The following is a 15,395-nucleotide window of genomic DNA, read 5'->3' as shown; positions in this document are numbered from 1 at the left end:
ATCTGAAGCAGGCTCCAGGCTCCGAGCTGTCAGCACAAAGCGCAACACGGGGCTCGAACCCACGAACCGTGAGATCGTGACCAAAGCTGAAATTGGATGCTTAGCTGACTGAGCCACCTCGGCACCCCCCCCCTTTTTTTTTTATGTTTTCTTATTATTTTGAGAGAGAGAGAGAGAGAGTGCATGGGGGAGTGGGGAAGGGGCAGAGAGAGGGAGACAGAGAATCCCAAGCAGGCTCCCTGCTGTCAGCGCAGAGCCCGACACGGGGCTCGATCCCACAAACCTGTGAGATCCTGACATGAGCTGAAACCAAGAACATGCTCAGGAACTTCCAAGAGTGTTGACGACGCCACCCGGCAAAGCCTCCCGCTGACGCAGAGCCGTGGGCCTCTGCCCTCAGTGACTCCGAGGGGGACGAATGGACCCTAAGGAAGGTGGCGGCCCTGGTCTGCCAGAGTGAGGGGGTCTCTGGGGCCTGACTGGGGACGTGCCGGTGGGTGGATATCAACGTCAGCCACCACTACTGACGCAAGTGGGGCTGGGAGCCGGCCGCCCGAGGAGGGATGAGCTGTTACGCGCCCGCCGTGTCAGTACAGCTCAGCAGGATCCGGTGAGCGCCACGGGGCCCCAGCGGAAGTCACACCCAGCCCCGCCAGGTAGGGAACAGACGCTCCAGAGGTGTTCACCTTCCGGGCTCCGCCACGTCCTGTGCAGGCTCTGGAACCTTCCTTTCCTCGTCTGCCGAAGGGGGAGAAGAGCACGTCGCCCTTTGCGCCACATGCCTTCACCACACGGATATCCCCCTCGCGTGGCCTTCATCATTCTGTGTATTTCCTGGTCTCGGTTTTCCTTTCTCTTCATAATGTTCTGTGATTCTATTATATATACACACACATGTATGTGTATATACATCCTTCCATTCTGCGGCGTCTGCTTTATGCGCCCTCTGAAATCCCACCTGGCGTCCAGTTGGGTAAAAGAAAGGAAGGAAAGGAGGGAAGGCCGGCCCGCACCGCCGGTTGTGGACATGCCTGGCTCTCCCACTAGGAGGCAGCACAGCACCGTGCGAAGGGTGGTGGAGGCCCTGGTCCTCTAAGTCCCATGGGGAGCTGTGTGGCTTTCAGCAATTTATACCCTTAATCTCCCCGGATCCTAGCCTCCCCACCCCTACAACCTTGCAGGCTGGTAAGGCGTAACCCCCTCCCCCCCCCCGCCCCCAGATGCCACATAGATTACATGAAGTAACGTATGGAAAGTGCCTGATTCCACTTCCAGGGGGCATTTAACGATGTCTGGAGACACGCGTGGTTGTCACACTCGGGGGAGCGGATTCATCCGGTAAGTAGGGGCCAGGGATGCTGCTAACACCCTGCAATGCATCGGGACAGGCCCCCCAACACAGAATCATCTGGCCACGAGGTCACTAGCGCCGAGGTCGAGAAACCGTGGCCTTACTTGCAAGTCGATTTTCAGCTCCTAGAGGGCAGCAAGTGTGTCTTCTCCGTTTCTGTATCTTCCTTGGGGCCCGTCATACGGCGTGCAGTCAGTGAGCGAGTGCAGGGTTGAGCTGAAAGGTTAAGTACTGGCAGAAGAGGTGGCATGGGTACAGTGGGTGGGAAGAGGGGTGACCGACTAGAAAAACTCACTGTCATGGAGTGGGGTTGCACACCTAACTGCATTAGCATGGCGGCTTCCTGAGAGATGAGTCTGATTTGCAAAAATGAAATTGGTTCTAAGCATCCTAATCAGGTTGTTTTAAATGCTGGCGATCGAGGGGACTCTTCGAGAACTTTCTAATTTTTTTTTAATGTTTGTTTATTTTTGAGAGAGAGAGAGAGAGCAGGGGAGGGGCAGAGAGAGAGGGAGACACAGAATCTGAAACAGGCTCCAGGCTCTGAGCTGCCGGCACAGGGCTCGAACTCACGAACTGCGAGATCACGACCTGAGCCGAAGTTGGATGCTTAACCGACTGAGCCCCCCCAGGTGTCCCTCAAGAGCGTTCTAGAACTGAGCGACCCCGTTTGGAGCCTCTGCCCCAGGACACTGTCACAATGGGCTGGAATGACAGAGTCAGGTTTCCTGCCTCCTACAAATCTCAAGAATGTTGTTTCTTTTTCCCACCACCAACCTGCACCCCAGACCCTGGCCAATATTTACAGAACCAAATGGCAAAGAGTCTGAAAGTCTCATTACTGGACAGCAGTGGACTGGCTGGCAGAGCAGATCAGGGAGCGTGTCTGAGAGGTGGTTTGTGGTACCGATGTAGGGTCGGACTTTTCCTACAAACGCAGGAAACGAGGAGCATACGAGAGGTCAGGTTTGCGGGCGGATTGTCCCTCCACTTGAATTTGCGTGATGCTTCCCTGAGGTGAGATTCAAGCAATGTTTTTATGGCAGGAGGCAGGGGGCCTGTTTGTGTGAAGCCCTGTGTGTCTCCTGCATAAGCACTGACTGACTGACAGGCTCATTCTTTTGTGAATTATCCCTTCCTCTGTCACCAATAATCCAGGTCAGGCCTGAGCAGGTGGGCACATCCTTGAAGCAGCTGCCCATGCGCTGCCCGGCAGAAGAACCGTTCAGTTGAGCCTAGATCGAATTGTGGAACCGTCAGCAAATCAATTGTTGTGTTAGATTTCAGGGTGGTTTGTGTTGAAGCAGTAAATATTTGATGGGGTAAACTACAAAATGAAACTTAAAAAAATTATTGTAATTTAAAAGCATTAGTTTCCTGCTATAACTGAGTGTCTGGGAACTCACTAGAACAGCACAGGAGGGGTCGAGGATGCTGGCCAGAGAGCTGGCCCCAGGGGAAGGCTTTTCACTGCTGTGAATGGTAACCACAGATGCATGGATGTTCTATGATGTGGGGTGCCCAGGTGGGGACTCCCAGTGGGCTCCAGGATGTCAGGGCTTCAGGGTTTGTTTTTGTTTTTTAATGTTTATTTATTTGAGAGAGAGAGAGAGAGGGGCAGATTGTGAGTAGGGGAGGGGCAGAGAGTGAGGGAGACACAGAATCCGAAGCAGGCTCCAGGCTCCGAGCTGTCAGCACCGAGCCCGACGCGGGGCTTGAACTCACAAACCACAAGATCATGACCGGAGCCAGAGTCAGACACTTAACCAACTGAGCCACCCAGGCGCCCCTGTTTTTGTTTTTTTTTTAAGTTTATTTACTTATTTTGATGGGGAGGGCGGGAAGGGAAGAGAGAAGGAGGGAGAATCCCAAGCAGGCTCCACACTGTCAGCACAGAGCCTGACGTAGGGCTCAAACCCACAAACCATGAGATCATGACCTGAGTCGATGTCAAGTTGGACTGAACCACCCAGGCGCCCCAGGGCTTGGGAGTTTCAACTGCCCACAGCTCAAGCCCTGAGCTGGAGGGCAACTCTAGAAGCACTTCAGTGGTTGCTGTTACCCAGTCACCGGGCTTGCTCTGGTCTCCCCCATCCTGATGGAGCTTTACAGGTTGTAAACCATTTCCCTTTCTTTTATGTTGTCCTCTAGATGCAGTAAAGCTCTCTATGGACCATTTTTATAAGCAGATTGCGTCTGGAGAGAATAGGTGTCCCCCCCCCCAAGGCCGCAGAGCCCACCAGAACAGTACATCAGCTCCCTGGATGGCCCGTGGAGGAAGACAGTCGTAGCTGATGTGCACAGCCGCTCACAGCCGGCTTCCTCGGCTCTGACGACTTCACGCCAGCCCTCACCTCACCGCACTGACGTGGCGCTTACCTGTTGGTGTTTCCCACTGTCCGTAATCCTCCTGACAGCAGGGACTGCCTTCGCTCGGCGTCCCCTCACCCGGCACCACGCCTGGCTTGATTAGGAGCTCGGATGGTGTTTGAACATCAGTGTGGAACGTCACGAGCATCCTCACGCCTCCTGCCTTCATCTTCCTCCCCCCCCCCCCCCCCCCCCGCCACGGACGCTGACACAGGGAGGGGCGCGTGGCATTCACTGCCTTAATGTACCCAAGCCTCCCTCCCCACAGCTGTAAAATGGGAGTGATGGGGAGGGAGATCTCTTAGCCCAGAGCCTGGCACAGAATAGGCGCTTAATAAATAACGTCTGTAAAAGTCTATGATGAGGACGATTCATTCTGGGACATGATTTAAGGGTTATACACTTGATCTCAAGTGGAGAGGGGTTACCGTCACCCCCTTTTGGCTAGGTGGGATGTCTGTATCTCCTCCACTCCCCCCCAAGCCTGTGGAATTACACTCCCCACCCCCCCCCAACCCCACAAGCACCTGCAGCAGGTGCCTTCCTGGGCATTGGCAGCACGGCCGGAGGCCACGTACCTGAGTTATGCATGTGACACCCTGCGCACCTTGTGGCTGCTCAGGGGACATCAGCCCCTGCCGTGGCCCCCGACACTTCTGTCTCTCCTCCCTGTCTCCAGCCTCCGTCTCCCCATCTAACAGGGAGGCCGCACAGCCACCCCACGGGGGACTGAGGCCGAGTTCAAAGTGTGCTTGCTATCACCATCTGAGACCCTCCTTGGAAAATACCCAGAGGGTTCCTTCCCGAGGACGATACCATCGTCCATGGGCTTGATGGAAGCCTCCAGGAAGGCCCCCGCATTCCCTGGCTCCAGGCACCATCTGAGCACAAGTCCATGGGAGAGACAGTGCCGTCTTCACGTGCTCCAAAGGGCTGGCGACAGGACCAGTGCCGGGAATCCAGGTGCGGTCCCTCTTCTGCCACCAAGTGGCTGTGTGACCTTAGAACCTGTGACAGGGAAGCACCTGGATGGCTTAGTGGGTGGAACTTGCGAATCTTGATCTTGGGGTGGTAGGTTTGAGCCCCACATTGGGTGTAGATTACTTTTTTAAAAATCCTGAAAGAAAAAGAAGAAAGAAAGAAGAAAGAAAGAAAGAAAGAAAGGGAAAGAAGGGAAGGAAAGGAAGGAAGGAAGAAAAGAAAGAGAAAAAGAAGAAGGAAGGAAGAAAAATTGAAAGAAAGAAAGAAAGAAAGAAAGAAAGAAAGAAAAAGAAAGAAAGAAAGGGAAGGAAGGGAAGGAAAGGAAGGAAGAAAAGAAAGAGAAAAAGAAAAAGGAAGGAAAGAAGAAAAGTGAAAGAAAGAACGAACCTGTGACAGGCAAAGAGGGGAAGAACACTGAAGCGGGAGGGTTTGTCCGGACGCCCTGAGGTCAGGACTGAGAACCGCTCTCCTTTGGGGGTAGACACGAGAACCTTCATCTGGCGCTCTGGCGAGGTACAGGTCCACCCCGGGGAGGGGGTGTGTGTGTGGCCAGTCCTGGACCTACCTCGTCTTTCTGCGCCCCTCCTTCCAGCTGGTTCCACCAGGTGGGGTGGGGAAGGGGAGGATGCGCCCCTGGTTGTGCGTGGGTGCGTGCACTCCTCGGTGAGGGCCTCGGCACGCCCCACTCCTGCCCAGCGTCCGTCCGTCTGTGGGGAGGCTCACACCCCGTGGGCCCGGCGCTGGCGGCGAGGAAGTTTTTAGGAAGACCTGAGCCACCCCCTCGCACCCCTCCCTGACCCAGAGCACCCCCAAACTGACCCCGCACGCGCACCTTTCAGACTTTGTAGCTGTTTTTATTATTAATATTATCTTTTCCTTTAAGCATCCCTTTAAGGGTGAAATGAAATCCAACCATTTACAGAGAAAATGATTTCAGAATGTACATATTGATTTTCCCTTACAAAAAAAATAATACTATTATCATTGGCGTCCTTAAATTATACATTTCCCAGGGCCTTGCCTTCTGCTTGGGGAAGTCCTATATCCCCTCCCCAACCGTCACCTTTGCCCCCAAAGCTCTCCCACACCCGCCCCTGGGAATGGACATGACCTGTGGGCTGGCTGAGCCTCCTGAGTCTAGAGGTCGTAGGGCCAGTGGTTCCCAGGGAAAGACACCTGGTTATGGCGACAGGGCCAGCAGTGCGCCCGCCCTCACACATTCACAGTTTGGTTTCCTTTCATACTGGGGGAGTGGCCCGGGGCTCCCCTGCCCGCCCCCCGACCCCCCACCCCCCAGAATTCCCAGTGTATGAATGTGAGTATATGTGAAACTCTTCAACCCCACACCTTGCCCCCCGCCCCCCCCCCCTCCACTGATGGCTGCTGTATCCACCCAATGGCCAGGTCTCCACTCGGCAGTGACCGCGAACAGGGTTCTGGGTCTGAGAGGGAAGGTGGGTCCTGGCAGATCTGAGCTCCTCCCCTCTTCCTTCCCCTGCCCCGGAGCTGGTGAACTGGAGGCCAGGGACCCCTGCCAGCCTGGGGAGGGGGCATGCCCATAGCAGCCGAGGGTGCCAGGGGCACGAGGTGAGGAAGCCCTCAGGAGGGAGGCCCTGGGCTGGGACTCAGGCCCGAGTCAGGAGCCCCCAGAGACTGCCTGTCCGGGGGGTGAGCAGAGGTGGCTGGGAAGACAGGCCCCGGTCTGGGTTGGCCCAGAGCCACAGGGACATCCTGATTTCTTTTGCCACTTCTCAGATCCAAGAGGGACTAGGGGGACTGCTGTAACTCCAAGGGAGGGGTTCCCTCAGGGCACCCTAAAGACTTGCTTGGGGTGGGAGACTGGAGGCCATAGGGCCCTGCCACCTGATTCATGCCTGCCGGCCGGACGCTGCTCTGCGGCCAGCTCCCCAGACCACACCCACGCCAGACAGTTCTCTGGACAGAGCTGAGGCAGGGGAGACCCCCTCCCCTTCTGGCCCGTCAGGAAACCCCAACAAGACCCCCAGAGACAGTCCTGGCTGGAGGCTGGGTGGGATGGGATGGAAGGATACGGTGGGGACCAAAACAGGCCGGGGAGGTAGTGAGCTCTCAGCTGTTCAGCCCTCGGGCCCGGAGGATTCTCATTCCTTGGACTGAAAGACAGACAGACAGACAGACCCCGCATCCCCCTTTAGCCTTGCTTGCTAGGCTCCCCGAGGGCTTTGCGCCTCAGTCACTTTGGGGGAGCTGTGAGGGGCTGTGGCCACAGTCTCCAGGTCCCGGGGAAGGGGAGGCCTGGGCCCTGCCCCCACATCCACACAGAAGCATCTATTTACAGGGACACCCCAAGACAGACACACACAAGTACACACCAAACATGCACACATGCCCATAAATACACACACGCACACACAAACATGTCCCGCTCGGCAGGCAGGCTCTGCATCCTGGCATGGCTGGGTGAACATCTGTGGGGGCCTCAGGAGGGCGGTGTCTCACCCCTCCTTCAACTGCAGGCTCTCACTGCCCGCCCCCCCCCCCCCAGCTCTGGACTGGCAGTGAATGGGGGCAGGAGCAGGTGCGTCTAAGAGCTCTGAACTTGAGAGGAGGATCCTAGGACTGTGTTAGTCATTCTGACGCTCTCTCCCCATGGCCCTCCCTCTGTGCCAAAGATGCTCCTGGTCTCCGTGCTCTCCTCCTTCCTTTACTAAGAGGACTCTCAAGCTGAGGCTGGGCATGTGGCTGAACACTCCCTTTCCCAGCTTCCCTTGCAGCTGCTTGTGACCACGTGACTAAGACCCGGCCAGTGAGATGCGATCGGAAGTGACCATGCCATGCTGGCTCATGCCCTTAACGGGAAAGGACATGTGCTTCTCTTGCCCTTCTCTGCTTCTCCCAGGCTGGGATGCACATGTGATGGTGGGAGCTGAAGCCACCGCTCTGTCCAGAACTGGAAGGTGTGTATGTGGGAAAAAGCAGAGCTGCCCTACTGGATCTGGACCATCTCCCTCTGGACAGTTAAGCTAGAAACAAGCTTGTCTTGCTTCAACCATTGTGTTTGGGGGCCTCTTAATGGCAGCAGCTTAGAATCTAACCGATACATCCCCTGCCCCCATGAGATAAACTGAGGGGAATGAGATGACATAACTGACCTCAAAGTCCTTCCTGGTCCCAGGCAGCCTGTGGGCCCTTCCTGGCTCTAGCCAGCCCCGAGCAGGGGCACAAGGGTGACTCTATCAGAGACGGTGGAGGGCTGGGGCTGTGGGTCCCAGTGGGAAGGGGTGATGGGGAACCTCTGCCTCCCCGAGGCCCCCTCCCAGGCCGGCCTGACGGTCCAGCCTCCGGCTCCCATCCCACCCCGAGAACTGGAGTCTTGGCCTTGCGAGGGCTGAGCGGGCAGCCCACAAGACGACAGTATAAAAAGAAAGACGGGATGTCAAGGCCAGGTTTGGAACCAAAAGCAAGACTCCCCGGGCTTCGGCAGACTCCAGGCCCTACCCCACGGGTGCTGTCCAGCGCAGGGGTGTCCTGCGGGCAGAGCTCTCTGCTCCCTCCGGCTCAGCCCTTCCGAGGACACTGCGCTTCCTCCCAGCTGGACGCTCCTTTACATCCCTCCCACCTTGCTGTCCCCTCTTCCTCCTGCACCCGGATGCACCCATTTACAGAGCCCCAGGACCTCCCGGCCTGCCCACCTTCCCGCTGCAGGTCCAAAGCCCCAGGAGGCCCAACGGCAGGTTTCTCCCCGGCCGGGGCCGCACCTCCCACGTGGCTGGCCTGGGGAGCTTCTCCTGCGGGTCCCCTTCCCCGACCCTGCCCGCCCTCCCTGGCTGCCCAGTAACCGTCATGCACTCTCCGTTGGCACCTCCTGGCCACAGCACTCTGGGTGGACGGAAGGGCTGGACTCCCCTCTCCCGACAAGGAAGGATGCTTTGTGAGCCCACAGGCCTGGCCCTGGGTTCCCAAGGGCTCGGTCCTCTCGGGAACCAGGCAGCCGGCAGAGGGAGGCAGGGAAACAGCGGGAGGGGCTGCCGCCATCCCCCCGCCCCGCCCGCCGGCTCTTTGAAGATCTCGCAGCCTTAGCCTTCGACCACATCCGATCTGCCCCTGGCGGGCGGCCTTCCCTCGGGCCCCCTGTTCCGCCGCCCACCTTCCGCTGTGCCCTTGGGCTCCCGGTAGGGGTTGTCCAGCAGGTAGCGGAACTGGGCGTAGTTGCTGAGCAGGTACTTAGGGGCGTACATGTGTTCGCTGGGGTCGGCCGGCGGGTACTCCTGCCGCGTGCCGTCGAACCAGCCGCCCGTGCGGATCAGGCTCCGGATGTAATTGAGGTCCCGCTTGTCCTCGTAGTCGCCCCAGCGGGGGAAGTCGCCGTTCTGGGCGGACACGAGCTTGAAGTAGATGCCCTCGGGCGTGAAGCACCAGGAGCAGTGCCAGCCGGCGAAGTGCAGGGGGCTGCCCAGCGACCACTGCACCAGGATGTGGCCGGTGCGGTTCTCGTACTGGCGGAAGTTGGGCATGGTGTAGTACTGGCGGCGGCGCAGGCGGATGCCGTCCAGCCCGTACACCGTCTGCAGCATGTCCACGGTGCAGCCCGACACCACCTCCAGGGTGCCCGGCTGCTTCCAGAAGAAGCCGTAGAGCGACTTGCGCATGTGGAAGGCGAAGGGCTCCGTCCAGCCGTCGTACAGCTTGAGGAAGAGCACGCCGTCGCGCGCGGGGATCTCGTCGGCGTCGTCGATGATGAAGACGTCGTCGGGCCGCAGGTTGCGCAGCCGCGACACGCCGTCCTGCGTCAGGAAGGTGCGCAGGTAGTCGTCGGCGATCCAGCCGTCCTGCCGCCCGCCCGGCGGGAAGTGGTCCAGGAAGACGTAGAGCACCTTGTGCCGGATGTACTCGAAGGTGCCGTTGGTCAGCATCTCGCGGAACTTGAGCGGCCGCGGCTCCCCGTACGCCGTGAAGTTGGACTCGCACACCACGAACGCGTCCACCACGTCGCCCAGCTCGTGGAAGCGCACGTCCAGCAGGTCGAACTCGTGGTTGACGTTGATGGCGTTGATGACCCGCCGCGGCACCTCCCGGGGCACCAGGCGCTCCTTGGTGGGCAGGTTGGAGTACTGCACCACGGTGGGCACGCCGCAGCTGGGCCCGTGCCAGCCCGGGAGGCACACGCACTCCACCCACTTGCGCCGCGCGCCGCGGGCCCCCGGGCGCTCGCGGGTGCTCAGCAGGTGCCGCGCGGGGCCCCGGGCCGAGGAGCCGTCGGCGCCCTCGGCCTTCTCGTCGGGCCGCCCCGAGGGGGGCTTCTCCAGCATCTTGGTGCCCGGTTTGAAGCAGACGCCGCCGGCCTTGGTGCGGACGAAGTACTCGGTGGTGTCCTCGGGCAGCACGAAGTCCACCCGGTGGAGCTCCTCGGTGGCCTTGCTCGGCGACAGGGGCTGGAGCAGGGGCGAGTGGGAATAGAGCGGCGTTCGCAGCAGGTCGGGGCTACCCGGCTCCGGGCTGGCCTGGGGCGTGACGGGGGCATTGTTCCAGAAGAAGCTGGACACGAGGTTCGGGCTGAGGGAGGCCAGTTCCCGGGGGAAGGTGACATAGGACAGGGTCTTAAAGAAGTGCAGGAAGGAGATGAGGCACAGGCCGGCCATACAGAACATGAGAAAGAGCTTGTAGCGTCTCATCTTCATTCTGCAGGAAAGAGGGAGACAGCAGACGGGTCAGGGGGTCTGCAGACCCGGGTGACCAGAGCCCGAGGCCCCTCTCCTAAGGAAGGGAGCCTGAGAAAGCCTTTGCCACCACCGTGTCTGTGAACGTCCTGGCCAGTGCCTGGCGCCCTTGCATGAGGTCACTTCCTGTCCCCCAGAAGTCTAGCCCGGGAATCCCACTCTGTACCAAGTACCCCTGGAAGCCCCCCAGCCCCACCCCGTCAAGGAAATTCCCCTCCTGGCTCAGGACCTCCTCCCTGTTGGCTCAGCCCTGCCCCCCCAGAGACTGCCAGGTCAAACACCCCCCCTCCTCCCCTGCAGTCTGATCTTCTACCCCGCCTGCCCACCCTGACCCGACCAGCTGCACCGCTAGGCTTTGCTCCAGCAGCAACAACACCCGGCAGGGCTGAACTTGCCCCGGGGGGGGGGGGGGGCCCCCAGGCCCCAAGGGAGGGAGTGCGGCCGCCGACTTGCCCCCCACCCCGCCCTGCCCCGGAACCGCCCAGGGTGCTGTTCTTTTTTCCGTTGATGTGGATATGTTGACACATCTAGTTCCTTTTCACTGAAAAATATTCACAGGCCTCAAGGAAACACATTGAACTCTAACACACTTAAGAGTAAGTACAGGTGCCCGTTTCACTCCCCCCTCTCCAGACCTGTCTCCCCACACAGCTTGACCTGTCTGACGTGTGTTGCTGGGTTTTATAGGCAACAATTCTGTTCTTGGTTTCCTATTTTTCGTAAATAGTATCATACTGGACACTAAGCGCACTCGAGTTGTTTTCCCCAATCAATGACAGATGAAACAGACTTTCGTATCAGTAGTAATAAATCTGCCGTTTCCTTTTAAATCCCACATAATATTCCACGGTTATTTTGAATGAATCACTGTCTATTCATGAGTGAGTCATGACTACAACCATTCTCTATTCATTTATGCAGTGTGATTTATCGATTCGTTTGCTTTTATTTATTTATTTATTTAGGAGAGAGAGAGAGAGAGAGAGAGAGAGAGAGAACGCGCGCACCAGCAGAGAAGAGGGGCAGAGGGGCAGCTGGGGGAGAAAGAAAGAAAGAGAATCTTAAGCAGGCTCCTCCTTCAGTCGGGGCTCGATCCCATGACCCTGGGATCGTGACCTGGGCCTAAATCAAGAGTGGGACGGTCAACGGACTGGGCCACCCGGGTGCCCCAATTTTATCAATTAGTTGATGGCTGTGGAATGGACAGCCTTGTATACTGTCTTTTACAGTTTAAGTAAATGTTCCAGACACTCCTCACTCGGTCTCCCCTAGGGCTAATGTCTTATATATCACCATGGTACATTTGTCATAACTAAAAAATGGAAATGGCCACATTACTATTAACTAAAGCCCACACTTTGTTCAGATGTGCTACTTATCTCGTGAATGAGCCTGTGTAGCGAGACGGCACTTCTGACTGTAAGCGTCTGGCTCACTTTGTCCCGGGGCCCAGGGAGGCGGGCAGGCAGGCTGGAGGCTACACCCATTTGGCCGAGTAGGACCAACGACTTGGTTGGATGACCTACGGGGTCGCTGGAGGGGCTAGGACAGAAACCGGGCTTTGGCATCTGGTGTTTTCATTTCCCCTTCCGTAGATCCCTATGAGTGAGACACTGCCCTTCCACCTAGAACATTCTTTCCCTGAAAATGTTCCTTTCTGTGGCTTCTCTTCCCTTCTCCGGGTCATTTGGGCGCCTTCTTGCCATACTCTGCCCTCCACTTCCTAACTCTGAAGACAGCAGGGTAGAAAGAGGCACACTTGTCTTCAAACTTCTGTGACCTCAAGAACAGCTCACCATCCTAAACGTCAGTTTCTACACCTGTGAAATGGGTACAGTGTTCCTGGTGGGCAGCAGGTGCTCAATAAACTTCCATGCTTTCAATGCTGGAAGATTCCAACGTTAACTTTCTCTAAGCTGCGTGGTCATAACGCACAGAATCATGACATGTTTGACCTAGAAAACATTTTAAGAATCACCTCCTTCAATCCTTTAATTTTCTAGAGGAGGAAACCAGGACCTAGGGGGCTTCAGGGACCTGCCTGAGGTTACAAAGCAGGGGCAGGAACCCGGGTGGCTTGACTCCCGTGCTACACCCCCTTCCCGGCCTCACCTTGGCGAGGAGTCCTGAGCAAGCTAGTGAGAACAGTGGGGTCGCCAATCCCACTGGCCAGGGTACTTGTGCTGTCGGGTCCAAGGGGACCCACCTCCTCTAGTTTGAACGCCTGGGCGCTCTTGGAGCCTGCCCAAGGGTGGCCTGCACAGCTGACTGCAGACAGGCAGGACAATCGGGGGTGGGGGCCTGACCTCTGCTAAATGTCAGCTTGCCCTAGGGCCAGGGTGGGAGGGGCCGGTCTCCACTGGCTTTTGGGAAGACAGGAGGGAGGGGCTGCCCCTTGGCAACCTTCTGAAGCAGGTCGTCTTGGCTCCTCTCTCTATCCAGCCCTACTCTGGCAAAGTGAGACCAGGTAGACCAGGCCAGCAGGGTGGGTGCAGGGGCACAGGGGTGAGGCCCGATACAGGCGGGTAGATAGGAGTTCTTGCTGTGGCGGACACCGGGCAGAAGGCAACACTGAAGACTGATGTCAGCACAGCGGAAGCCTCCACGGTGACCCGCCAGAGGGCTTTGAGGACCTACTCAGGCAGCCCTGATCCTTCCGGCAGGCTATTTCCACCCCCGCCTTGGAACCTGCCTCCGTGGAGCACACCCCGATCCTGGCCCCCACTGGACTGAGCTGGCCCATGAGCCGTGGAGGGCAGGGTCAGGCTGCCACTCAGACTAATTCCTGTAGCCGAGGTCACACTGACCCAGCTGCCCCTCGGTTCCCGGGCCAGGCTGGCTTTCAGGCTCTCGTTACGCCTGGCCAGACGTGCCCTGCGGAAGACAGACTCACCTGTGCCTGGGATCCCCCTTTCACGGGGGCTTTCAGCGGGCGGCCCCCTGATGAGGCCCGGGCCTGGCTTGCTGCTGGGCATGAAGGAGCCGAGTGGGGCTCCCGTGTTGCTCCGGCGGCTGGGGAGACTCAGGTGGTCGGCCTGGAGCAAGTCAGTGCCTCACAGACCAGACTTCCTGCGGGCGCCTTCGCTTCTGGTTTCGCTCTTACTCTTCTTGTCCTGATCCCTTCTTACCTTATCTTCATGTATTTTGATAAGTGCTCCAAATACATTTTTTTTTTTTGACTGAGTGGCACATAAATAGGAAACTGAATAAATAAAGCATCGGCACCTGTGGTCTCCTGTCTCATCCACCCTGGGAGGCTACTGTAACCACCCATTTCACAGATGGGGAAACAGACTCGGAAAGGTGACGAGACTTTTCCCAAAGGACATTAAGCAGGTGGCGACGTCAGGACCCGCACCCACTTCCGCTCTCATGCCAGCACCTCTCTCCCTCCTTACAGCCAAGGCTAGATCCCTCCAGGTGGCCCAGCTGTGAGCGAAATCCACGGAACCAAACCAGGCCCCAGCTGACAGCATTTCTACCTCTGTCCGAACGCCTCCTCGAGAAACACCCAGTGGTAACAATAAAGCCGATGGTCGCTGACGCTTACAAGCCAGCGATTGTCCCGAGCACATTACACACTTGGCCTCACTGGATCCTCTCAACAGGAAGCAGGTGCTATGCTATTGCCGTCCCCATTTTACAGATGAAGAGACTGGGGAGAGAGAGATGATATAATTTGCCCACCGTCACACAATTAGGGAGGGTCAGGCTCTGTGGGATCAGCTATGGTAAACCTGTCCTGAGCCTCCTCCATCGGCCACACTCAACCCAAGGAGGGTGACACTCATGAAGAGTCTACTGGTGACCAGGGAGGACAACCCAGTGGATGGAACAGGCACCGTCGCAACTGACCCACACGCTACCCCACGGGCTGCTCACCCAACCCATATCTTCCATTCATTCAGCAACTGCTTATCAAGAGCCCGCTATGTCCCAGGCACTGTGCAAGGCCCTGGGAACACAGGGGACAAGGCAGACGAGGACCCTCACCTCCATGCAGCACACATGGGGGTGAGTTAGGCAAGGGACTGCAATAAACTAGAAATCAACGAGTCAGGTAATAACTTTAGCAAGAGTAGTGCTCTGGAGAAAAAGCAGGGTAAAGGATTAGGAGGTCACATGGCTTCACTGACAAACGGGGGGCCAGTGCAGGCCTCACTGAGAAGAGGAGACTTAAGGAAGAGAAAGACTTGAAGACGACAAGAGAGCAGGGGATGAAGGTTCTGGGCAGAAGGAACAGCCGGCGCTCAGGAGGGAGGGATGCGCCCAGATCACACACAGCCTGGGGCCACAGCAGGAAATGTCGCTTTCACGGAAGGATTCTGATCAGAGGAGGAACATGACCCGACTTGGGTCTGAGGAGGCTCACTCGGGCTGCTCTTTTGAGAACACACTGTTGCCTGAAGAATGGAGCGGGGAGAATAATGAAGAGGCCCCAGCACTGTCCAGGCAAGACAAGAGTGGCTTTCACCAGGGTGGGGGAGAGGGCTGCAGAAAGTGCTCAGATTCTGCTGGATTTGCCAAAGACCTGGATGTGAAGTGTGAGCAAGGGGTCAGGACCTAGAAGGATGGGGTAGTCTTTGACTGGGGTGGGGGCCACCCCTCAACAGCCTTCATGGAGATGGTAAACGGCAGAGCTGGGCTTTGAGACGGGCTGTCTCTGCAGGGTCCTCGCTCTAACCCTCACCACGGCACCCTGCCCAGCAGATGCAAACATGGAGGCTGAGTGAGGGGCGTGGCCAGTCACACAGCTGGCTAATGGCAGAGTCTGGCTGTTGACCTTGGTCTCTGGACCCAAATCTCATGTCCTTTCCATAGTATGCTTGGTCTAGAAGCTTCGCAGTTTGGATGGGAGTGGAGGTGAGCAATACTTTGGATCTGGGAGTAGGAGCTGGGCTGGGGGGCACTGTCCAGCTCACCGCTCTCCAACCTCTACTCCTGCCTCCTGGCATGTTTGAGTGCCTCTAAGAACTCAGGACTCCAAGAGGGGTGTG

General features: G+C 57.6%; 1 protein-coding gene and 1 long non-coding RNA gene across 4 annotated transcripts in view; one reads left to right on the top strand and one right to left on the bottom strand.

The window, feature by feature from the left end:
• Positions 1–245: 245 nt before the first annotated feature.
• Positions 246–4,077, top strand: LOC115517751. The gene is made up of 2 exons (XR_003970058.1): positions 246–656; positions 3,503–4,077. It is a non-coding gene; the product is annotated as an uncharacterized LOC115517751 (long non-coding RNA).
• A 1,458-nt stretch (positions 4,078–5,535) lies between these two features.
• The window catches only part of MGAT3 (beta-1,4-mannosyl-glycoprotein 4-beta-N-acetylglucosaminyltransferase), a 55,251-nt gene continuing 45,391 nt past the window's right edge, over positions 5,536–15,395 (bottom strand). For all 3 annotated transcript variants that reach the window (XM_030320679.1, XM_030320680.1, XM_030320682.1), the window contains one exon: positions 5,536–10,360. In XM_030320679.1, the coding sequence (XP_030176539.1) occupies positions 8,758–10,359 (1,602 nt within the window). In that variant the 5' untranslated portion in view covers position 10,360 and the 3' untranslated portion in view covers positions 5,536–8,757. The remainder of the gene's footprint in view (positions 10,361–15,395) is intronic.

The sequence above is a fragment of the Lynx canadensis genome, chromosome B4 (assembly GCF_007474595.2).
Source record: "Lynx canadensis isolate LIC74 chromosome B4, mLynCan4.pri.v2, whole genome shotgun sequence".
NCBI lineage: Eukaryota > Metazoa > Chordata > Mammalia > Carnivora > Felidae > Lynx > Lynx canadensis.
Note: the sequence above shows the minus strand (reverse complement) of the source record. Positions and strands in the feature narration are given on the sequence as shown.